Source organism: Danio rerio, chromosome 21 (genome assembly GCF_049306965.1).
Source record: "Danio rerio strain Tuebingen ecotype United States chromosome 21, GRCz12tu, whole genome shotgun sequence".
Lineage (NCBI taxonomy): Eukaryota > Metazoa > Chordata > Actinopteri > Cypriniformes > Danionidae > Danio > Danio rerio.
The window spans coordinates 7,660,823-7,686,070 of record NC_133196.1 but is presented as its reverse complement, the minus strand read 5'-3'; the positions used below and the strand labels follow the sequence as shown (position 1 = coordinate 7,686,070).

Genomic DNA, 25,248 nt, shown 5'->3' with positions numbered 1-25,248 from the left:
CTTGTCAGATACTACGTGATGACGTCACTGATATGCAAATTAGTGCGTGAAGTCATCAGGCAACATTTAGCTACTTTTTGGGCAGGCTTTAGCTAGTTTTTTTGGAAATAGTTGGCAACACTGGTTAAGTCTCCAGCAGTATGTGTGCGCGCGCCGTGAATATATTGTCAATCAGCTGTGTGGACTGTCCTGTCGCAAAATGCGGCTAGAAGTCCTACAATTAATGTAATAGTTTAATTGCGGCGTTTACATATCTGTACTGCACTTCAATAATGCGGCTTTCTGCACATCTAACTCCGGTGAGGGAAAAAATTCGGTTACGTCACACCCACCCCGTTCAAATTCAATCCTGCTTCCAATCTTCAAGGCTAATTTCACCCACACGCTCCATCATGCTAACATCTCAACTCACAAGACAACTTTTTACCTAAATTTTACCGATTTAATGTCACGACATCTCAAGACACCCTTAATAATAAGAGTTAATTTTCCGGTCCCCCTGCAGGATCGCTGAGGCCCACTAGTGGGCCGGGGCCTACCGGTTAAGAATTCCTGCCCTAAATTAAACTTCTGCGACTTGAAAAAATGGAAATCCACCATTTTTTCAAATTTATTTAAATTAAAATATTAAGACCAAAAACATTTACATTTAGTCATTTAGCAGACGCTTTTATCCAAAGCGACTTACAAATTAGGACAAGCAAGCAATTTACACAACTATAAGAGCAACAATGAATAAATGCTATAGGCAAGTTTCAGGTGTGTAAAGTCTAAGAAGGAAAGCATTAGTACATTTTTTATTTATTTATTTATTATTATTTTTTTTTTTTTTTTTTGAGTACAGTTAGTGGTATATCCAGAGAGGCAATTGCAGATTAGGAAGTGAAGTGGAGACAAAAAAACTGAATTCATGAGAGCGGGTCATCGGGGACGGTTGCGCCCCGACATGGTTCAATGCAACTGTGTCTAGTTTGAGTACTTACTTAGTGATGAACTAACACAAAATTATATTAAAAATCTAAAGTTTACAAAAGAAAATAGAAGTCATTGCAAACTCACGTTTGTGTTTTTTTTTTGATAAACGATTTGCAAAAAAAAACAAAAGGAAATCTACAGTACACAGAGCATCATTAATAATCTCCATTTCTATTCCAAACCAGGATGAATCAAATCATTTTATGAAAGCCCTATGTAATATCCTCCTGAGACCCGAAGAAATTTATTTCCTTTTCTTTTTTTGTGATTTCCTACATTCTTTGGGTTTAAAAAAACCTACAATTTAGAATTTTTACATTTGGTTTTTATTTTTAATTTCACAGCATGTCCACTATAGTGGACCACAGGACCATTTTACTTGTAAACGACCGCCACTCAGACAACAAAACTGTACAGGATATGGCTGTAAAGGGATAATAATCCAATATTAATGTAACAAAAACAAAACAAAAGCCATTTTTTCATTTTGTATTGAAATTCCTGAAAAAGTTTAGTCTGAAAGAGAGACGAACTCAATAAAACAAATCAAAAACAACAAAAAAGTGATGTTAACACAAAACAAATTTAACATAAAAGTGATTTAAAACTGGTTGTCATTCTCTAATTTTCTAATTGTCTGACTGTCAGACTCTAAATCAGAAACTCCCTCAACTATTTTATAAGAATCCTCTCTGCTTCAGTTCTGCCTCCTACAACATGCAGTCTTTAATTACATTAAGATGGTCGTGGTGTCCACTATAGTGGGCATTTAAAAAAGGAGGATATTTTGAAACACAAACAAGTTAACAGCTTTGAAAGCTAAATGTGTTGTTCCTGACACTTTAATAAACAAATAAATATCTAATACAAATAGTAAAAAAAAACATTTAAAAAGCTAAATTTTACACACTTCTCTCCTTCTCATAAAATGTGCTTTTTTGTATGTCGGCCATTTTGGATGCAGTGTAAGAAGTGGTTCCTAGCATGCCAGCCAATCAAATGACATATCACTAGAAAGCCCATGATGTCCTCTGAACAGTACAACAGGACTTGACAGTGTCTCAAAAAATTCATTGAAAATTCATGAAAACGCAATGTCCACTACAGAGGACACAAGTCAATGGGCGGGTCTCAGGAGGACATTTGTGTTCTGTATATTTCTCCAAAGAACTATTCTGAGGCTAATCATTGAGGAAAGCTCATTTCCTCTGGAAATCAATCATGCAAAACAAGACAAGGACTTCAGTTTAAATTCTGTTAGATTTTTTAATGTCTTTTTTTTTTTTAATTATTTGAAAAATATACATTAATGGCTAAAAATACAAAGTAAAGTTGTTTTCTTAATGGTTATGCAAGAAACAGATATATATTACACAAATCATAATTTACAAAAAGGTATTTGTATTGTTTTGAACGTATTCACATATTTACAAGAACACGAGTCACATCTGCATGTTCACCTTCTTTGTGTGGGGATGACTTTATTTCCACTGGTGGCCACCGGGATGAGAAGTTTGCGATACTCCAGCGGGAGGTACTTCTCTATCAGCACATTTACAGGCATGCTGTCGGTCACGAAGCCCTGTCTGAGAAAAACAAGTACTTCAATAAGTAAACACAGCACAAGTGATTGTACGAGTTTTGGAGAATGCTGTACAAAATTGACATTTACCTTCTCATGAGGAGCTCAAAATCCTCAACCTCAATAGTTTTACGTTTGGCATGAGTTGCGTATGTTTCTAGATCATCAGCCAACCGGTCAAAGTACTTCTTCAGACTGAGTGAAAGAGAAAACAAACAGACATTGCAGGAGATATAACGTCATCTAGTGATCTCAAAAGACTGTGATGAATAAGAATACAAAGTGTGTGCTGTGTATAGTTATGCATGTATAAATACATAACCAAAATATATACATATTTACTTTTTGTATATCATTTGTACTAGATAATGTTTACACACACACATTTGTATATATTTATTTACATTTAAATGATATTGGCAATAGCCAAAAACACACTGCATAAGTAAAAAAAAAAAGAATATATTTTATGCCAAAAATCATTAGAATAAAAAGTAAATATAATCTTTCCCCAAGACATTTTGTAAAATTTCTTTCAGTCAGGGTTCCCACACTTTCATGAACAGCAGTTTGAAGAACGTTTAAAAACACCTTTCATTTTAAAACAAGCACCTTTGTAATCCATATCTATAGCATATGTGGCGCCATGAAAGTCTGTACTGTTCTTAACATTTCACTTAAACTTAATATTTACGTTAAAAATGTCAGTAATTTTCCAAAAATTGACCACTTTAATCACGTTAAAAAACGTATGAAAACATATAGAATTTTGGTAAAAATCTGCGGATTTCTGCTGAAGTATTTTGGGAGCATCCAGCAGAGTATCATAACTAAAACCTTAATATATTAAATAAAAAGTTATAAATAACTGAACAAATTCAGATTTACACATTTACTCAAGTAAATAAACAGAATTAATAATGGGCTAAAAATCTGCAGAATTCTGCAGAAAATCAGTGGAAAATCTGCAGAATTCTGTGTGCGCAGATTCCGTGCGTGCCTACTTATGAGAAGTGGTTTTGTGGTCTATACACAGTATTTTCTACAGTACACAGATGAATATAACATAAATACAAACTTTTACAGTTGAATTCAGAATTATTAGCCCTCCTGAATTATTAGCCCTGCTGTATATTTTTCCCCAATTTCTGTTTAACAGAGAGAAGATTTTTTTTAACACATTTCTAAACATAATAGTTTTAATAACCCATTTCTAATAACTTATAATAAGTTCTAATAGTTTATTTTATATTTGCCATGACGACAGTAAAAAAATATTTGACTAGATATCTTTTAAGATACTAGTATTCAGCTAAAAGTGACATTTAAAGGTTAACTATGGCAATTAGGCAAATCCTTGTATAACAGTGGTTTGTTCTGTAGACAATCAAAAAAAAAAAAAATTTACATACAGGGCTAATAATGTTGACCTTAAAATTGCTTTAAAAAAATTTAAACTGCTTTTATTCAAGCCAAAATAAAACAAATAAGACTTTCTCCAGAAGAAAAAAAATATTATAGGAAATACTGTGAAAAATTCCTTGCTCTCTAAAAACATCTTTTGGGAAATATTTGTAAATTAAATTCAACTGTAGGATGTGATTAGTCACAATCAATTTTCTTGAATATGAATTAACTTCATATTTTCATGCTGATAAATGTAAATAATCCTTCCACAAGTGCTTACATCTCATTAATGACAGGATAGACGTCACTGGCCACCTTGGTCTTGGCGAAGTGCTTGAAGATGCTCATTACGTAACTTTTGGGAAGAACATCAGTCCCCGTCTGACGCTTCTGTCTGGGGGCTCGTCTGGACACCTGAGGGCCAGCACTGAGGGAAATAGTGTTTAAAACTGCATTAGGAATCACTGTACGATTGATACTGAGAATAGGAATGTTGTTGGTCAATTACCCAGCATTCACTTCTTTGAGGACTGTTAGTGTGGTCTGCGCAGAAGGACTTGCGAACACTCTCTTCTGTTTTACGAAAGCTGGAGTTTTTATGGACAGTTCTGGAATACGGGATAAAACAATTAATGCAAAAGTAGATACTCTTAAATATTTCTATGAATAGGATTGATTTACTAGGTATGCGTTTGAGTAAAATGTTAGTATTTGTATTAATATTTATTCTAAAAAGGTCTGATAATATTTTTTTAAATATCAAATAATACTAGCATGTTGTTAGCTTGATTTTATTATGAACTAGCATGCTTATTGTACTAATTAGCATGTTTCTGATAAGCTCCCTCCACATACTGTGGTTTTATAAGAGAAAAAGAATGAGATTTCAAGATATAAAACAAGTCACCTGCACTGCGAGCATCATCTTCATCAACATCCTCTTCTTCCTCCTCTTCCTGGGCAAATTCGTAGCTCTGATTGGCTGGTTCGGAGTCAATAATATCCTCTTCCTCCACCGCAGCTTCAGACGTCAGATTAGCTGGCTCTGATTCTAGCATCTCCTCTTTATCCTCTGCAGGTTGAAGACTCTGATTGGCTAATTCGGATTCCATCATGTCCTCCCCATCCTGTGGTGGTTCAGTGCTCTGATTGGTTGGTTCAGAGTCTATTAGCTCCTCCTCATCATCATCAGGCTTAGTGCTTTGATTGGTTGGTTCAGAGTCCATTAGCTCCTCCTCATCCTCATCATCATCAGGCTTAGTGCTCTGATTGGTTGATTCAGAGTCCATTAGCTCCTCCTCCTCCTCATCATCCTCAGGCTTAGTGCTCTGATTGGTTGGTTCCGAGTCTATTAGCTCCTTCTCCTCATCAGCCTCAGTGCTCTGATTGGCTGATTGAGACTCTATAAGCTCCTCTGCAGGCTCGGGGGGTTGATTGGCAGGCTCTGAATCTATTAGCTCCTCCCTCTTCTCTTCTGACTGGTTGACATCCTCATTTTCAGTAACCTGCGGCAGATCATCTTCATTCAAACTAGCTTCATTTTGTGTTGACCTCTGCTCAGATGTGATGATTACTTCTTCATGGTGGAATTGGGGAGACATAGGACTGACAAGTGCTTGTCTTTCTTCATCTAAAATGTTCTCCACACTCTCTCTGTCCCCATCGATTAAATCCAGAAGATCTGAACAACAATAACATTAAGCGTCAAAAACAAACATTCAAATGTAAACCCATTTTAGCTAGCACTAGTAATGAACCTACCTGTTAAATTAGAAAAGACCATCACTGCGGTCCAAATGACACACTATACACTTATGGACTTACACACTCAACAGCACAGTAGGTAATATATAATGTATGTATTAAAAGTAGGCCTGTCACAATAATCAATATATCGACTTATCCCACAACACATTGACATGAGCTCAATAATTTTTGGTGATACAATCAGGGCTTTACATTAACACCCGCCGACCCGCCAAATGCGGGTAGATGTCAGCTCTGGCGGGTTACAGACACCTCCACTTGCCACTTTGGCTGGTTGGAAATCTGCTACAAAGTGTAGTTTTCTTAAAAGCAGGGTTCGACAATAAGCATGAACCAATATCCGTGCAAATGTGATCTTAGAATCGAGAAGCAGCAGGACTGACAAAAATAACTGTTCGCGCGAGCAAAACAGCAAAAAAGAAGGTAAATGTTGAACGAGAGGATGATCACTCGCACGCATAGGTGATGTGATTTGATGCGTGCGACTGTTAAAAAGTGTGCGCGCTCTCGTTTACTTTCGCAAAGCAATCATCACTAAAAGAAGAGCAACTGGTGCGATCTGTTCAGTTTGAAATAGATAGGACTAGGGTTGTAACGGTATGAATTTTTTACGGTATGATAATCGTCTAAAACAATACCACGGTTTGACGGTTTCGCGGTATACGGTATGTTACAAATGTTACAAAATAATAGAACAGTGAAGCAAATTTGACTTTTTCCAAATAATATATTTTTAGTTACTATAAACAACACCACTTACAATGAACAAATAAAAATAAGAAAATAATAAATAATGTGTCAAAGTCCAAATAAACATGGTGCAAATCCTCAGTAAAAAATAGATATAAATATTTACTATACTATAAATAGTTACATAACGAAACTAGATTCAATATGGAACATCCTTAGGTTTTATGTGCCAGCATGGATATGGTTGTCTGTGGATATGGATTTGGATATGGTTGTCTGCAATGCAGACAAACAGCTGCACCTTCATTTGCGTCTTTTGAAAACAGCAAGAGCAGCAGTTCGTCTTTGCTGTGTCACTGTTTTGTCATGTTTCTGTGCTGCTGTGGATGCAAAAGTACTTAGTATGAGAATTATTTCATGCAAAACTTTTTTTTTTGCGTTTTATTTAGCCGCGCATAAATGTATGCCTTTCTCTCATTCCGTGTTGTTCAAAAAGCTTGGTCCACAAACAAAAGCGAAACCTATGCTTATTGGTTGTGATATAGCGAGTTTGAACCAATCTGGGCATGGAGGAGGGACAATGCATCAATTTATCATGTCTGGTTTGTCTGGAGACACAGTGACGAGCGTTTCTTTGTCAAATCAGCATTGTCAAATTTTGATGACGTAACCACACTGTTTCCGGAGCCTCTGAAAGTCCGAATGTTATGTGATACAGCACTGGAAAGCTGAGATTCTCTTCTTTATGCCAATCTTTGAATTGTATGAATCGGATCAGCGGATCAAAAGTTATTAAACATTTAAGAGCAATACTTATTTTTAGCCGCGGGCGGCTGTCTCAGTCTTTAAGGGTTAAAACCGTTGATATGCAATTGTTCATGGTATGATAATCGTGCACATTCAAATCGTGGTAAACCGTCATACCGGTATATTGTTACAACCCTAGATAGGACAAAGAGCTATGATCGTTCACCCACAGATAGTCCTGCAGCTTTTAAGAGCTCAAAATAAAAAAACACACATATTGGGCCCTATCATACACCCGGCGCAATGTGGCGCAAGGCGCGGCCCAATACTCTTTTTCTACTTTTAGCTCGGCGCAAGGGTCATTTTGAGGTGTTGCGCCACGCTGTTTAAATGGCAAATGCATTTGCGCTCAAATGTGCGCCCATAGGCGTTCTGGTCTAAAATAAGCAGGCGTGTTTTGGCGCTTTGCTATTTTGAGAAACTGTAAATAGTCTGATCTTTAGACCAGAACAAAGTAGGTCTATTGTCTGGCGCAAAGTGCCACACTACAAACAAGATGCAGAGCAATACGCAAATATCTTTACATATGAAAAATATATCATATCTTAAGGATATATATATATATCCTTAAGATATGATATATTTTATATATATATATATATATATAAGGATATATACAGGATATAAATGATTAAAATATTACAAAACATATTAATTTTTAGCCTACATGAAGATTTAAAAACCACTGCCTTACTTTCTTCATCTCGGGAGGCTTTTTCAGTTCATTCAATTTGCTTTTGTATAATGTTATTATTATTAGCAGTATTATTTATTATATCCATATTTATATTTGTTTTATTAAAAACAAGCTTAGATTTGTCCACCTGTCAAATTTTAGACCATATGGGGCATGGCAGGTGTATTTGGAAATAACTCAGTATTTTGACCACACTTGGTTATTATTGTTCATTTATTCGTTTGCTAGAAATTAGAACTGAATTTAGAAATAGTTTTGAAAGAAATCTTTGCGCTTAACAAACGAAATTAATTATTTATAGGCTAATTGATGTCCGTGCGTAAAGGTTTCCCCATCCATGAGAGCAAAAGCGAAAGTGAACTTACTTTACGTCAAAATGCGCTTATGACGCGACGCAGCTGGCTCTTAAAGGGAATGGGAGATGAGACTCTGATTGGTTTATTCTCAAAACACACCTATAACTCATTAAGAAAATAAACTCAACCCTGTTAGACCACGCCATTGCGCAAAGCGGATTTTCCCATCCTTAAATTAGCAAAAATGCGTTCTGACACGCCCTGAAAGCGTTTGTGCCCTGCGTTTTGCGCTCTGCGCATGGACCGTCAAAATAGAGCTCTATGTTTTGTAAGCAGCACCAGTCACTGCTTTAATTTTAATTATTCTTTGAACAGATTATTAAAAGGCCTGTATTAACCGTGTGCCCGTGAACATCCTTTCATTATCAAACACAGTATGTTTCTCCTGCTTTCTTTTGCTCACAGTTATTTTTGTTAATATGGTTTAATTATAATTTTTTACAATAACATTGCTTTAATGGGAGATTATTTATGTGTAGTTAACTGGTGATGTGGGACTTTTAGAAAGGACAGATTACTGTGCATATTTTAGAGACATGACAATAATTCTTTTTTAAATGTAATGTTTTTTTTAAAGAAAAGTTTTGTTGAATTAAAAAGTGCACCTATAACTAGATTTTCCTTGTTTTGACACATTAAAAATTGTGGCTAAGAAATACTCATTTGGTGTGGTCAGAGATAAATTTGGTAAATCCTTTAATTTTGAGCCCTGTAAAGTCATGTAAAATAAAAACTGATTGCATTGTGACAACCCGTTTGCTCATGCACACTGAGCAAGCTATTACACAATACACACAAGTTAAATGAATGAGAAGGCATGTGGACAAAACACAACATCTAAATCAAGTCATTTTAGCATGTCAAAGTCAAATTTAAGCAAAATATATTTTCCCAACAAGAAAAGTGTGGCTTGTGAAAATGGCGAGTGGCTAGTAATGTTGGAAATCTACTAGCCACACTGGCTGGTGATCAAAAAAGTTAATGTCAACCCCTGGATACAATATATATATCGCCTATACATAAAAACCAATTCTAGCAACATTTTAGCTGATTGTGGAACATCTTTATCTTCGTTAAAGGTGTCAGTATGGTTAAAAAACACTTTAGTATTTACTATAAATTACTATAGTATATTTTCATGTGGGTGCCTAACGAATGAAAATAGATCTGGTAGCAGATATTGCAGCTTCTGTTACTTTGTATCATGCACTTTTATTGTTAACATTTATTATTATTTATTTAGGATATGCATTTTCACATTCTGATTCCAATGCCAGCTTATTAAACTGTTAAAATGACTATAATTAAATGAAATATCCTTAAGAATAAAATATGATGTGTTCTTTGGATGCTTGTACTTGCATTGTGATGATATTATATTGTCGTTCTGACATTATATAATAAGTGGTATAAAACCATCCACACCAGCATGTTGTTTTTCTTTTATTATTTCAGCAAATAAGATGGTAAAAAAATTATTTGCTGTACTCTCCCATTCCCTGGCTGCACTTTAATGCCTAGTTCAGACTGCGTGATTTTAGCCCCGATTTTGGCTCGCCGACAGGTTTTGAGAAATCGCCGACAAATGCCTGAAATCACAGGCAAATCGCTGCTCGTGACAATCACACAGTATGAACTTTCAAAGACACGATCTGAGAGAATCGCCGATGAGTCGCCGATGCCTGTGAGATATTTGGCGTGCTAAATATCTGGAGCTGTCGGTGATTCAAATCATGCCGTGTGAATTGAGTTTTGACTGAAAATAACATCAGCGATCGCCCACAGCCAATGAGAGAGCAGCATTCACTTGTGTGTGCGTGCTTACCTGCTGCAGGCCAGCGGGAGGCTGGGGGAGAAGTTAAAAAGCGCTCATTTTTGGTTTATTTGGACCCACGAAATGGAGAAAAAACTAGTGGAGGTTTGACAGGACTAAGGAGCAACCGTGTCTGTTTGACATTTCATACAGAAAGAAATTAGTTTATTATCAACGTTGAGGAGAAATGGCCAATTCCCTTTAAACCCAGGTGAGCAAACATGTACATGTTCCACCCCATTAAAGGCTTCTTTCTCATTATGTAGTTAATAACAAAAGATATACTACGTGTTTTTGGCTGTGAGACATAGTTTGGACGAAGTTGTCGGCGATTCTTCCTATAGTAAAGTCATGCAATGTGAAAGTCCCTGTCGCCGAAAGCAGCGACGAAACGCCCAGGTAGTCATGCAGTGTGAAAACATCTGTGACACGACTACTTTGAAAATCATGCAGTCTGAACTGGGCATTAATTTACACAACTATGACGACTTCCGCTACTAGGAAACCTGTAAATGTGAAATTTGCCATTGTCATTTCAGTCTCCTTGGCCTTACCTTTTTCTCTGGGGTTCAATCCCGCTCCAAAACTCTTTGTGACTCTTGTTGAAGTGCCTGGAATTGCCAAGACAGCTCCTGCTCCCTCTGAACCGTGAGCTCTGCGAGTTATTCGCTCTGGATAATTCAGACCATCAGAGTTCTCTTCAGCATATTCAACCTCCTCAGCCTCAATTTCCACCACGTTCTCGTGTTCAACATCTTCCACAATCTCCTCATGAGCAATTTCCTCCACAACCACATCATTCTCACCTGATAATTGACCTTCTAGCTCTGCATTCTGAGATTGGGGAAGTGATTCGGTCATTGCTTGTGTTGGAGCAAGTATAATATCATATTCAGTATTGAGAAACACTTCATCTCTCGGGGATTCTTGGGAAGAAGGCACCACCTCTTCATCATCCAGTAGTAGTGACTCCATCTCATGTTCTTTTTCGTCTTGAATTAATATCTTTGAGTCTCGATCATTAGGAATTTCACTGACATGATATTGTTCATCCTTTTCTGTCTCTGCCTGTTCGTCATTGTCAATCTCAGCAGACGGTTCAACAGTGTCGTCTTTTTTCATCTGGACGTAAAGCTCTGTTACATCGTTGAGGCCTAGTGTGAACTTCTGCCATGAAGAATCGTCCAGAGTTTTTCCTGCCAGAGATACAGATTGTTCTGGAGAAAAACAGGAGAGAGATTTGAGATTATTGGCGTATTAGCTTGTCTGGATTTCACATGTTAAAAACAAAAAAAACATACATAACTACACTTTCAAAAGTTCACACTTAGATACTGCTCGATAACTATAATAACAAATTTGGCATTCTGTCCCGGGAGAGAACACTGAGCTCGGTGATAGATTAGCCTAAGGTTCCCGCCTGGTCGATGAGCATTAGGAGAAATACAAGATCAGGTATTTATCGAGAGCCCCATTTTATACTATGGCTAATATGGTGGTTCTGATTGATTCAGTATGTATGCGTTAAGTGCCTCTGACTGTTATTAAAATTCATACATGTTTTTAGATGGTGGGAGGAAACCGAAGCACCCGGGGAAAACCCACACGCGCATGGGGAGAACATGCAAACTCCACGCAGAAAGTGCCGACCGGCTCAATTAGAACTTAAACCTTTGGCCCTCCCGCTGCGAGGCAGCAGTGCAAGCCACTAAGCCAGCATGTCGCTCAATCAAAGAATAAGGAGGAGGGAGAAGGAAATGACAGAGGATTTTTTTCTCTCCAAAAAACGAAGATAGGGAATGAAGTTTTAGGCAGAATTTTTATAGTAGTTTTAGAATGATCTGATAGGCTAGCTAATGATCAGCGATAAGGATCAGCTGTAGTCGATCATATCACGTGCTCCTCTCAAAATTAGTTTGTAAACTTTACTTGATAAAAAAGGATTTCTAACAATAACAAATACAATAATTAATGCATAAAAAACAAGACACAAATCTCAAACTGTTTAAGATTTACTTTCCATTAAAATTCTACCATTTTTGAGGGATACACATTTAAAAATAAATCCTTTAACCCTTGTGTGCTGTTCAAATTGACTGTAATTTCGTTATGTTTAGGGCTGTTTTGCCCCACTGACTTCCAATATAACCACATTTTTTGATTGCAAAGCCATGACACCAAATAATCATGCATTCTTTACTGTTGGTGTTTTTCCCTGTTGGGAAGAGGTAAACCTTTTAATTTTTATTGCTGATGCTCCATTGTCAGTATTAACCCAGGGCACTAGATAGGCCAGTGAAAATAAAAAAATAAAAAAAAAAGCTTAATTCTTGTTTTCTCAAACATATCAAGGTTAGAGCGCAAAGGTCTCTCTCACACATTCACCCACGCCCACTATACTCCATATAACCATATCATTTTTATTCAGAAACTAAGTTTTTCGCACTGCAACTAGTAAAAATGTTTAATTTACCACTTCCCAACAGGGAAAACTGGCAACAATCAAGAATGGATATTTATATGGTGTCACAGATTTGCTATCAAATAATGTCATTATAATGGAAGCCAATAGGGCAAAAATAGCCACCAACATAATGAATAGGTAGTCAATTTGCTCAGTGTATTTTGGAAATTTTTTAAAAATTTCAATTTCCCAAAATATATCTCAAAATAAGACTTGCCACCAAAAATCATTCCATTTGTTGAAACACAGAGAAAGTTGTGGCCAAATTAAGCCTCAAAATCACACCAGAGTGAATGAAACATCCCCAACAACACGTAAGGGTTAAAGATAAATATCATTGTCTAATAACATTAAAAATAGGGCATTGCAAATGGATATATATCTGGAAGTTAGGTTGCTTTTGAAATATTGATAAAAAAAAAAAAACAGGAGAGAAACCACATTGCTGCACAATCATATTTAAGACTTTTAAATGTAAAATTAAATAAAAAAATGTAACTCTACATTAGGGTGTGTAATAAACAAATCAATTATATATCAATATATTTTGACATTTTTTGTGATTAATCTAAACAATATTTTTATTTTTACTAAAACGTAAACAGGTAAACAGAATGAACCTGCAATTCAAGATGCATTCAAGCAATTTCCTTTGGTTCACTCTTTCGTTTCTGTAAGAAATGTAGCCTAACATACCATCATACACATTCTGAACTGTCACACCAACAAACGAATGCACAGAGAATAGAAGCAGTTATTCTTTGAAAAAGTCACACTATCATGTAAAATTTAAGATCTCTCATAAGATCTTAAAAATAAGACTTTAACTAAAAAAAATATAAAGAGATTAAATCTAAATTAATCTAAATTATAGATTAGGGATGCACAATATATCCTTTTAGCATGAATCTTGCAATGTAACTTCAGTTTTAGTTTAGTCATCACTTAAGAAATTTGAGAGGAGTTGGGAACCACAGATCAGAACATTGTGTAGTCATTTGCTTGTTTGCTTTGTTTTTGAGGCCTATACATTAAAACATTTGTAGTTTTAACAAAAATAAATTATATATATTTTATACTACGAAGACTGTAATGGCATTTATTTACATTTCATTATTCCATTTTTGTACCTGAATGCAGAATGAATGTAAGACTCTCTAGAAAACGCCATTTCATTTGTATCTTTGCTTTATTTTGTTTACCATCTACACTTGTAATTTGTATATTATATTTTATGCAGCTTAAATGTTGTACAAAATCATCCCAATCAGTCCCAAATTCTGAATTATTTTCAAATAAAGCTATTTAAGTCATCTGGTGAAATTATATTCATTTTACAAAACATAAATTACACAAAAACATTAAGTATAGAAACCTTGGTTAGGACCCTGCTCCAAGCATCTCTGAACGGCCTCATCAAACGCCTCCACAGACTGCAGCCTCCTATTGGACACTTTTCTCTGGAGCACCGCCCTCTCAGAGCGTCTCTCCACAAACGGGGTCTTCAATGTCAGGTTCAGCCCACTGACAGAACACAAACTTGAAGAATCACATTGAAACGCCTCAATCGTGCTCAATGACTTCACAATTCCATTAAACCATTTCATTACCTAATAAAGTTCACAGAATAGTTTACAAAAAAAAAAAGTTACATTTGTTTTGTTTTTTAAGTAAAACATTCAAAGAAGATAATGAACTAAAACTATGACTCTTTGATGATCCAAAATATGCAAGGAAACTTATCACTTTCGGAATTTGGAAATCATTTGAACTGGAAATTAATAATGTTTAGATACATGTTATTATGCAACAGGAAGCTCAATCATAAGTCCAATAATTCATCTTCATAAGCCACAAATATTATTTTTCTATTTGTTCTTTGACGGTTTTCAATATGCCAGTAGACTTTCTTAAGGTCAACAGGTTCAGCTAAAAACTTTACTGAATGTTCAACTGGAGGAAAAAGGTCGACAAAACCAACAAAAAGATGCCATGAAAGCGAGTCAATTGTAAGTATCCTAATAACAAGCAATCAATTTCATTTATTGTCAACTCAGTGGCAATCTACTGTGAAACACGGAAAAGCTTTTACCTCTTTGAGCCAGCAGAAAAATCTGAATCCTGAGATGTATCGGGTTTCTCTTGGAAAACATCACCTCTTTCAGAGACACGCGAGACGTCCTCTGTGTTATCTGTGTAAATAGAAAAAGCAAAAAACATAGCGAGACATTAATTCAATTCAACTCGTTTTTATTTCTAAAGCGCTTTTACAATGGAAATTGTGTCAAAGCAGTTTAACATAGAAGTTCTAGTAAATTAAAACTTCTTCATTCCAGTTTTCAGTTTAAGCTCAGTCCAATGTAAATTTCACTGCTGAACATCCAAACACTAAAGAGCAAATCCAGCGATGCGCAGCTCCGAAGTCCCAAACCAAGCAAGCCAGTGGCGAGGAACAAAACCTCACCAATTGATGAAAGTGAGGGGGAAAAAAACCTTAAGAAAAACCAGGCTCAGTTAAGCACGACCTGTTCTCTATGGCCAATTCAACATTAAATGGCCTGTTGTACGTGGCGTGTTGTATATGAAATACATACCCCATTCATATTAAAAAACAAACCCTGCTAATTTGCTAAATTTGCCTATTACTTACAATTGGGATAATGCAGAGTTGAAAAAATATTAATAAATATTTTACAAATAAACCCAATTTATGCATTAGCTTTAATGCACAGCAGAAATAAACAAAACGAGTCCAATTTAATTGACAAAAAGGAGCATTTGTAATGCATAATTTAAAGGGATAGCTCATCCAAAACACAAAATTCACGCTGAAGTGTTTTGTAAACCTTGATTAGACAAGATGAGAGTTAAAAAATAAATAAATAAATAAATACATTTTAATATATTTTGAGGAATGTTAGAAATCAATAACCATTGACTTACATACAGCAGTAGTAAAAAAAAAACAGCATGGAAGTTACCAGAAGTTACCAGGGATAATTCATCTAAAAAAATGAAACTCACCCTGAAGTGTTTCTAAACCTTGATGAGACAAGATGAGAGATAAAAAATAAATAAATGTATAAATAAATATATTTTAATATATTTTGAAGAATGTTAGAAATCAGCAACTATTGACTTACATACAGTAGTAGTAAAAACAAATAGCATGGAAGTTTACAATTTTTCAAAAGATCTTCTATCGTGTTCAGCAAAAACTAATTGTGTGAACTACCCCTGTAAAGTCCCCAGATACTTCAAGCAAAGTCAAACAACAAACTAGTTCTATTGTTAGTTCGACTATAAGTAATATAATGCAGGTTTGTGTTATTGTCAATTTATTCTGATAAAATATCCATTATGTCAATATTCAACTGCACACATAAACATAAAATGAAATAAACATATGTAAATTAATAGTAATATTAATAATAAAAAATATTGCTTTAGGGAGCTAGCAATATTGACCTTAAAATTAGTTTTTAAAAAATTTAAAACTGCTTTTATCCTAGCCAAAATAAAGCGAACAAGACTTCCTCTAGATATAAAAATAATAATATAGGAAATACTGTGAAAGATTCCTTGCTCTGTTAAACATTATTTGGGAAATATTTAAAAAAGAAATATTTATGTGCTTCCAGTTGAGTATTAGTGCTGCTGATATAGCACAAACATACACCTTTTTCTTGACATAAAACCACAAGTTTTAAGAACGTGCCAGCCCCCAGCCTATTTAGTTTAATACATTTTCCCTTTTCTCTCGCTTTTTTTTTTATTTCTTTTCTATTTTTTTATTTATTTTATTTTATTATTATTGTTTATTTTACTTAATACACCATGCTGTCAACCTCAACGTCTGGTACCGACCTGTTTATATGCTCAATTTGAAAATTGATTTATGCACATCATATAGGGTTTATGCATGTCATATACTATGTCGCACAATATGAGGGTTATAGTGTGGTTTATTTAGATTTTTTTTTAGTCAATGTCTTTTTTTTTTCCTGTTTGTACTGTTATTGTCTATATATATATATATATATATATATATATATATATATATATATATATATATATATAAAATAAAAAATAATAATAAATGAATACCTGTCAGTTGATCAAACTGTTTCTCAAGCGCTGACACACTGAAGACGTGCTGCTGTTTCTTGCGACTCAGTCCTCGGACCACATGCGTCAAGGGTTCAGTGTGCAGAGTCAGATCAGACAGCTCGGCTCCAGATAGACCTTCACTGAGAAAAACACAAACACATCAACACGACATGTATAGAACTAGTGAGGGTACATGGGAATGAAGAGGTACTAACGTTCTTTCCCCAGCACTGGACACACTGGTCTCTGGATTCGGTTCTGATTCTTGTAGTGCAGGCTGACCCGACATCAACAGCGATGTTTCGGTCTCTGAAACACACAAAGGTGAAATATTAAAATCAGATCTGCAGGTTTCACCGTGTCAAACTGAAGTCTTTCAGACAGTTATGAATGAATTTTCAGACTTATACAGGGCTAAACACAAAGGATTTTTCTAATGGTCTGATTGGTCCTACGGAAAAGGTTTACTTGCCTCACCCAAAAAATTCTTTAAAAAATTATATTTCTGAGACATATCTTAAATAATGTGTTAAAACAAGCAAACCCTAGTTGTATAAAAGCAAATTTTTTAACATAACTTTTCTGGGTTTAGTTAACAGTGTGTTTGGATAGTTGGTGATTGAAGACATGGACAGATCAAAATTAAGGCCTGTTTAAAATGATTTATAACCTAAAGGGCAATATTTCAGTGAATTTAAGACTTTTAAGGCCTAAAATGTAGTTTTTTTAATTTGAGACTTTCAGTAAAGCTGTTTTGACACATCTACATAGTAAAAGCGCTATAGAAGATGAATTGAATTGAATATGAAAATTTTCAAAATATAATTAAAATCACATTGACAATTTCATATTCTATTTAAAGCAAGCTATTAAAAGTGTGCCAAGAAGACAGAATAAGAAAACTGCAACAAAACAAAAATTAAATCTACATACGTGTTTTATTAATGTGTGAACTACAACTATGTTTTTTTTTTGTAAATTGAAAATCAAGAATAAATGACTATATATATTTTTTATTATAAAAATAGATGAAATTGTGTCTCTAGTTGACTTAGCCAGCTATATGAAAAATAACTAAAATACTAAAACTAAAAGCTAATCATAAATAAATAAATATTTGAAGTCAAAATTATTAGCCCTTATGTTAAATATTTCTTTTAAAATTATTTCTTAAGTGCAGTTTAATAGAGAAAAGTTTTTTATACACATTTTAAACATAAGTTTGAATAAATAATTTCTAATAACTAATTTATTTTGTCTTTGCCATGATAACTAATAAAATAATAGTGTCCCTAAAATTGTTTTTTTTTTTATTAAAACTGCTTTTATTCCTGCCAAACTAAATGAAATAAGACTTTCTCCAGAAGAAAAAGATATTTCGAAAAATACTATGAAAATAGCCTTGCTATGTTAAACATAATTTGGGAAATATTTGAAGAATAAAAACATTCACAGGAGGGCTAATCATTTTGACTTCAACTGTATATTTAAAATAATACACATAACAAAAGCACACTATAAAAAAAACTAAGTCAAAATAAAAGTTAAAACAAAAGCTGAAATCGAGAAAATAAATAGATTAATTAACTCATTTAAAAAACTAAAATAATTCTGGTGCACAAACATTTTACTTGGAGTCAATCATCTCTATTTCTCAACAGCAACAACATTTCCAGGTTTGACGATCAAAAGAAACAGAATGAATGATTATTAGCTATACACTAACCCATGTGAATGATCCCCCTGAGCAGACCACGAGTCGTCAGGTCCTCATCATCCAGTGTGGATGGGGCCATGTTAGGAGGGTTCTGCTTCACTACAGACGACCTCATACGTTTAGGTAAAGGGAGAGGGGAAGCTGCAGCACTCTAAAACAGAAGATGAAGGCATTAACCATGCTGTTACACACTTCATAGTTCCAGAAGATTTAATTATTGCACCCAGTGTTGGGAGTAACGCATTACAAGCAACACAAGTTACACAATAATATTACTTTTATAAGTAACACATTGTTAAAAATAGCAAGTAAAAGTAAGTAAAACATAAGGAAAAAACACTTATTATTGTTTTTATCTTTAATGTTTTTTTTTGTTTGTTTATTTACATATTATCATTCATTCATTCATTTTCTTGTCAGCTTAGTCCCTTTATTAATCCGGGGTCGCCACAGCGGAATGAACCGCCAACTTATCCAGCGAGTTTTTACGCAGCGGATGCCCTTCCAGCCGCAACCCATCTCTGGGAAACATCCACACACACTCATACACTACGGACAATTTAGCCTACCCAATTCACCTGTACCGCATGTCTTTGGACTGTGGGGGAAACCCGGAGGAAACCCACGCGAAGGCAGGGAGAACATGCTTTACATATTATCCTTATTGTCAATTGTTATTACTATTATTTATTTATTATAATTATTTTATTAATTATAAATATACAAGAATGTATTTTGTTTTTCTTTAGCATTGTTAAAATGCACTGTATGTTGGTTTGTTTTAATGTTTTTTGTGATTAATATTTAAAATGTTAATAAAGAGATGCAATTATAAATGTAATGCAAGCTACTTTATTTTAATTAATTAGCTCTTACAAATAAATTGCAGAATTAAAATTAACACAGTCACATTGAATCCCGCACTTAATGAGAAAATGCACTCCCCGCGGGAACAGACAGAAACCAGGATGGCTCTGGCTTACATTTCTGCGATGGAAGAATTTTCATTATTTTAAATGTATGAAAAAAAGGGAAAAGGGGATCGTCTCAATGGACAGTGACTTTACTTAACTTTTATGAATCTGTATATACAGTATGTATAGCTCTGGCGACAGAAAGTTCTCAAGATAACATTATCCCATATTATTATTTTCTATGTTTTTTAAAGGTAAATGTAGGTTATAGAGTGCATTGTTAATTGCGGAGCTCTATTAAAAAAAGAAGAAGAAAAACTCTGCAAGTTCTGAAAAAAACAATTAAGTCTCAGCTAAGGTAAGAAAAGGTAATGCAAATGTAACTCAAAACTAATGTAATGCATTACTTACAATAAAAGGTAACCAAGTAACACAACTAGTTACTTTTTTAGGGGAGTAATGCAATATTATAACGCACTACTTTCAAAAGTAACTGTCCCCAACACTGATTACACCACATGATTTACCTCATGGAGTTTCTTCTTGAGTCTGTGACGCAAGGCAGATCCAGGACTCTCCAATCCAGCGGCATTTTTCATCCTAGCACTCCGCCGTACACTGTTTGCACTGTAAATACATCAGAAACATTGAAAATATCAGTATAAATATCACAAATATCATGAAATAGTGTACAGAAAATGTAATATTACAAATATTTCTTTGTAGAAATGTGAATAATTTTGATATGGTGTAATGTATCTGAAACTAAGGTATAAATCTAATAAGCATGATTTTGCCTTGTATTTTCGTCTAACACCGCTCTTTTGTTTTTTAAAAAAAAAAAATTATTAAAAACACTGTTTAAACATTGTCAAACAGCTTTACAGACAAAGGTCTACATTTTTAATGAAATAAAAATACAAGTTCACAAAACCATAATACATAAACTCAAAATAACTTAATACCCTAGTCCTGTCACAATAATTAATATATCGTCTTATAGCACAACACATGGACATAACCTCAATCATTTTTGGTGAAACAATATATCGTCCATACATAAAAAAAATTTTAAAAACTATTCTAGCAATGTTGTAGCTCTGTGCAACATCTCTGTCTCTCTATTGGAGGTGTAAGTGTCAGGATGGTTAAAAAAACACTATAGTCTTAACTATAAATTACTATAGTGTATTTTTATGTGGGTGTCTGACAACTGAAAATAGATCTGTTAGCAGATATCACAGCCTCTGTTGCTTTTTAAACTTTGCAGTGTTGTTTAAATTTGTTATTATTTATTTAGGATACGCATTTTCACATACGGATAGTCGGATACCGATGCCTAGTTATTAAACTGTTAAAATGACTATGATTAAATTAAATATTCTTAAGAATAAAATATTATGCCTTCTTTGGAAGAGTGTACTTTGCACCATGATGATATAATATTGTCATTCAGGTGGCATAAAATGGTCATAATATGACAATAATATTGTTTATTGCAATATATTTTGGTGCAATACATCACACAACAAAATATAGATACCAAGATACTCATTGTAGAATTTTAATAGAAAACTTTAATGCCAAAGAGAACTTTTGTTGTTATTAGGCATGGGCCGGTATAAGATTCTGATGGTATGATAACCTTGGATAAAAATATCATGGTTTCACGGTATTGTGATAACTGCTCTAAAATATATTATTTTTAAATATCTGGGTAAAAAACAAAACTTTCTGATAACAATATATTTTATTTTTTTGAAAGATTTATAATATTTTGGAACAGTAAACATTCACTTCTGCTGTCTTCATTAGTTTAAAAAACAGATTTCTTTGCAATTTAAAATGGCATCTTTGGATAAATTGAGCTGAAGAAACTGTTGTCTTAAAAAAAAAAAGTGACAAATCTTACACATACCGTAGGAACGGTATTACAGAACATTTTGGCGGTTTTAAAATCTTGACTTTTCCAAACCGCGGTATACCTTGAAAATGTTTCTTGTCCCATGTCTAGTTGTTATGATGCTAGTTAAACTCCTTTTTACGTCCTCGACTCACATAAATACCAAATGATTTAAAAGTTAACATACGATTGTAAATTAGTTACTCCAAATAACATTCTGTTATGGTTATTGAATCTAACACTTTAAAATCAATCAAATTAAATTTATAAAGTATATAATAAATTTTAAAAACACCCAAAGTGAATCTATGTAATGTAACTCACAGAAGACTAAAACTCCAACAGGACATAAAATACAATTAAAAATGCTTAAGAAACCATAAAAAAAACAAATAAATAAGGTGTCAGAGAAAAGATGGGTATGATTTAAAAATAGACAATGAAGGTTATTTTTGTATTAAAGAACTAGTTATTGTTATTGTATTATTTCAACAAAGTAAATTACATTAACTACTAAAATAGAGTATATAACTGTTATGATAGATAGATAGATAGATAGATAGATAGATAGATAGATAGATAGATAGATAGATAGATAGATAGATAGATAGATAGATAGATAGATAGATAGATAGATAGATAAGATAAGATAGATAAACCTGTTCAAGCGTTAAATTTAAACGTTATATATATATATATATATTAACGTATCGGTTTGTTTACATAAACGTGTAAAGATAAACCATTTACGTAAGAAAAATTAACAAAAGTGCGTATATCAAACATGTTTTCGTAACAGATTTGGGTGACATTTGAAATAAAATCCACCTTCTGGTTACAGGAGATCTCGGTTGCTCTGTGTGAAGAACTTTCCTCAACAACACGCGAGCAGATAAATCCTCCTCTGTTAAATCCATCGGTTCTTTATCGTCGTTTTCACAAAATTAAATGTTTATAAACATTAAAAAGCAAAGGCTGTGTTAAAAACGAAACAAAACAACAAAGAAAAACATCGTCGGCTGATCCGCCTGATGTTTGAAATGGAAGGAAGTCTCGCCGGTGCTCCCGCTCGTCCGTTCAAGTAAATCTCGCGATATTTTGGAAATGGTTTTCATTGGCTCTGTACTTCACTGTAACTGCGCTGTAGTACAAACATCCTCAGGAGGGCGCAAGTTGACTTAAAATCTTCACTGAGCTACATAAAATAAAATAAAATAAAATAAAATAAAATAAAATAAAATAAAATAAAATATTAAAATAAAATAAAATATAAAATAAAATGAAATGAAATAAAATAATAAAAATAATATAATATAATATAATATAATATAATATAATATAATATAATATAATATAATATAATATAATATTAAATAAAACTAAATAAAATATAAAATAAAAATAAAATATAAAAAAATAAATAAAATAATGTAAAGTAAAATAAAATATAACATAATCACACTGAAAATTTAATATATAATACTTATACTATAGCTAAAATTTAATAAACATTAGGTGAAAATAAAGAGTAATAATAATAATAATAATTATAATAATAATAATAATAATAAATTTTTATTTGTAAAGCACTTCTTCTGCATACATGGAAGTCAAAGCGCTTCACAGAAAAGCATTAAAAAACATAAGATACAAAAACGTATAAACAAATAGAACAAAATAAACAACAAATATAAACTCAGATAGACGCACACTACATATACACATAATTACATATATCTACACACACAGGCCCTATATATGCACACACTGTACATGCATACATACACAATATACATACACAAAAAATGCATATACTTCACACATTGTTAATTCTGTTTAAGAAATAGAAAATTGAAGGAAAAAAAAGAACAAAAGATTTAACTCAAAAAAACTAAATAGAAATAAACATACATTTAATAAAACTTAAAAATAAAAAATTAAATAACATAAAATAACTTTAAAAAAATAAAGAAAAAAATAAAGATAAAAAGGAAATGTTTAAAAAAACTAAAATAAACCTGTTTAAATAAATTGGGAATTTTAAAATATAAATATATTAATTGCAAATCAACTACAACCTTTCCAGCTCTGACAAGGTTGTTGCTAGATCAGATACAGTTGCAGACAGAAGTTAACGAGAATTATTTATATTATTTACTAAATTTAACATTAATTGTATTTTATTAATGTCTACCCCTACCCCAACCATCACAGTAATGTAAAAAACTGTAATTATACCAGAATAATTCATATTATTTATTATATTACACATTAAATTGTAATTTATTAACATCAACGCCTACCCCAAACACTAAACCCAATCATCACAGTATTGTAAAAATATTAATTATTATTAATGTTACAAAAATGATGCTATATTGATGTGCGTATCCACAGCTGAATCCCATCTAGACTTTACCCTCTAACAAATCAAAACATTTAAAAACATCTAGCCATCCAATTCACGCCCATATAAAGACATTTAAATAAAAAAAACAATGCTTTTTCTAATCATTAAATCAAAAGAGTGTCGCTTATTTGTTTTTATTTGCTGCTTTAATGACCTGAGATGAAACTAAAGGTTTGTGGATAAAATCCCAGTGCAAAAAAAAAGTGTCCTCACCTTATGTAAAGCTGCTTTGAAACCATAATTACTGTGAAAAGCACTATACAAATAAGCTTGAATTGAAATGTAATAGGGAATCAGACATATAGAGGTAAAGGTTTTATATTCACGCATTCGTTCATTTAGAAGTCTCTATATTGTTTAGCATGTTAATTTGAATATTCGGTCTGAAATAACCTGCAAGTGTGACTTCTAAACAACATTAACACTGTTTATTTGACTGTGAACAATGTTGTACTTTGATAGTCATTGGCTGCTAATATGATTTCGCTATTTAGAGTTTGCAAATAATATTTTTATAAAATGATATTATTAAGGGGAAAGTCTAAATGTGCGAATATAAAACCAACTTTACCTCTATATCAGACATTAGAAGTAGAATTTGCACATTAGTATCATTAGATATGTTGCAGGTTAGAAAAATCTAGTACCGTTAAGATCCTTTCAGAAGTTTTCTATAAATTCTAAAAGAGACAATTCACCCAAAAACAAAAACATGCTCACTATTATTGAGGTAGAGTTGGTTTTATATTCACACATTTGTTCATTTAGCAGTGTTTACCATGCTATGTTGAATATTGAGTCTGAATTAACATGCAAGTATGACTTCAAAACAATATTAACACTATCTACTTACTCTTAATCCACTATTTACTCTCCCTCAAGTATTTCCAAACCTTTATCGGATTTTGAAGAAAGTTGAAAAAATGTAACCATTGACTTTCATAGGAAAACAAATATATGGAAGTCAATGGTTACAGGTTTTCAGCATTTTTGAAAATATCTTCTTTTGTGTTTAATAAAATATAGAAACTCATGAAGACTTAAAACAGGTAAAGAGTGAGAAAAATATTTTTTGTGTTAATCATCACTTCAATAGCACCTTATAGACCATTTTAGAAGTAAAAAAAAAACAACAACAACAACCAAAAACTCACCAGCCTCCAAAATTGTCCAACAGGTGCATAGACATAAGATCACAATTAAGTCTTAAACATCAAAAATCAAAAAGACACCAATGAGATTCAGTTTACTGTAAAAAAGGGCAAATGTTTTGGTCAAGTGTTGGCCATTGTCAATGCCAAACATGTAATGGGAAATAGTAGCCATCTTAATTTGAGGAAAGTCACATGATAATTTGGATCACATGATCAGATAAGACCAAGCAGAGAGAAGGCAGAGAGAAAAGGGGATGCGTTATTAAATAAATGATATAGAAATGAATGAATAAAAGAAGAAAAGAATAATAATACATCAGTTAAGAACAAACAAGGACACATAAAAAAACAAATAAAAGTAGAGTAAATGAATGAATGAACGAACAAATAAATAAATAAAAAGAAAAGRAAAGAAAGAAAGAAAGAAAGAAAGAAAGAAAGAAAGAAAGAAAGAAAGAAAGAAAGAAAGAAAGAAAGAAAGA

The 25,248-nt window shown here is 33.1% G+C and overlaps 1 protein-coding gene across 4 annotated transcripts; it reads right to left on the bottom strand.

Annotated features, from left to right (window-relative positions):
• Nucleotides 1–2,237: 2,237 nt before the first annotated feature.
• cenpt (centromere protein T) lies at nucleotides 2,238–24,919 on the bottom strand. Of its 4 annotated transcripts, none has more exons than XM_073935761.1 (13): nucleotides 24,767–24,919; nucleotides 19,827–19,926; nucleotides 18,395–18,536; nucleotides 16,884–16,977; nucleotides 16,666–16,808; nucleotides 14,651–14,750; nucleotides 13,934–14,097; nucleotides 10,649–11,311; nucleotides 4,872–5,645; nucleotides 4,473–4,572; nucleotides 4,245–4,391; nucleotides 2,648–2,752; nucleotides 2,238–2,561 (listed from the first exon to the last, which is right to left on the bottom strand). In XM_073935761.1, the coding sequence occupies exons 1-13, from the start codon at nucleotides 24,799–24,801 to the stop codon at nucleotides 2,432–2,434; spliced, it is 2,697 nt and encodes an 898-aa protein (XP_073791862.1). In that variant the 5' UTR covers nucleotides 24,802–24,919; the 3' UTR covers nucleotides 2,238–2,431. The 4 variants fall into 4 exon arrangements, with proteins under 4 accessions (XP_073791862.1, XP_073791863.1, XP_017208518.2 ...); XM_073935762.1 differs by having other exon boundaries at nucleotides 13,934–14,082; XM_017353029.4 differs by lacking the exon at nucleotides 24,767–24,919 and adding an exon at nucleotides 22,031–22,257.
• Between the last annotated feature and the right edge of the window lie 329 nt (nucleotides 24,920–25,248).

Coding starts and splice junctions, on each gene's coding strand:
- cenpt (XM_017353029.4), bottom strand. CDS start 22,119: ATGGATTTAACAGAGGAGGATTTATCTGCTCGCGTGTTGTTGAGGAAA. Junction 18,537..19,826: donor TCAAGAAGAAACTCCATGAG/GTAAATCATGTG, acceptor CTTCTGTTTTAG/AGTGCTGCAGCTTCCCCTCT. Junction 4,392..4,472: donor CTCAAAGAAGTGAATGCTGG/GTAATTGACCAA, acceptor TATTTCCCTCAG/TGCTGGCCCTCAGGTGTCCA.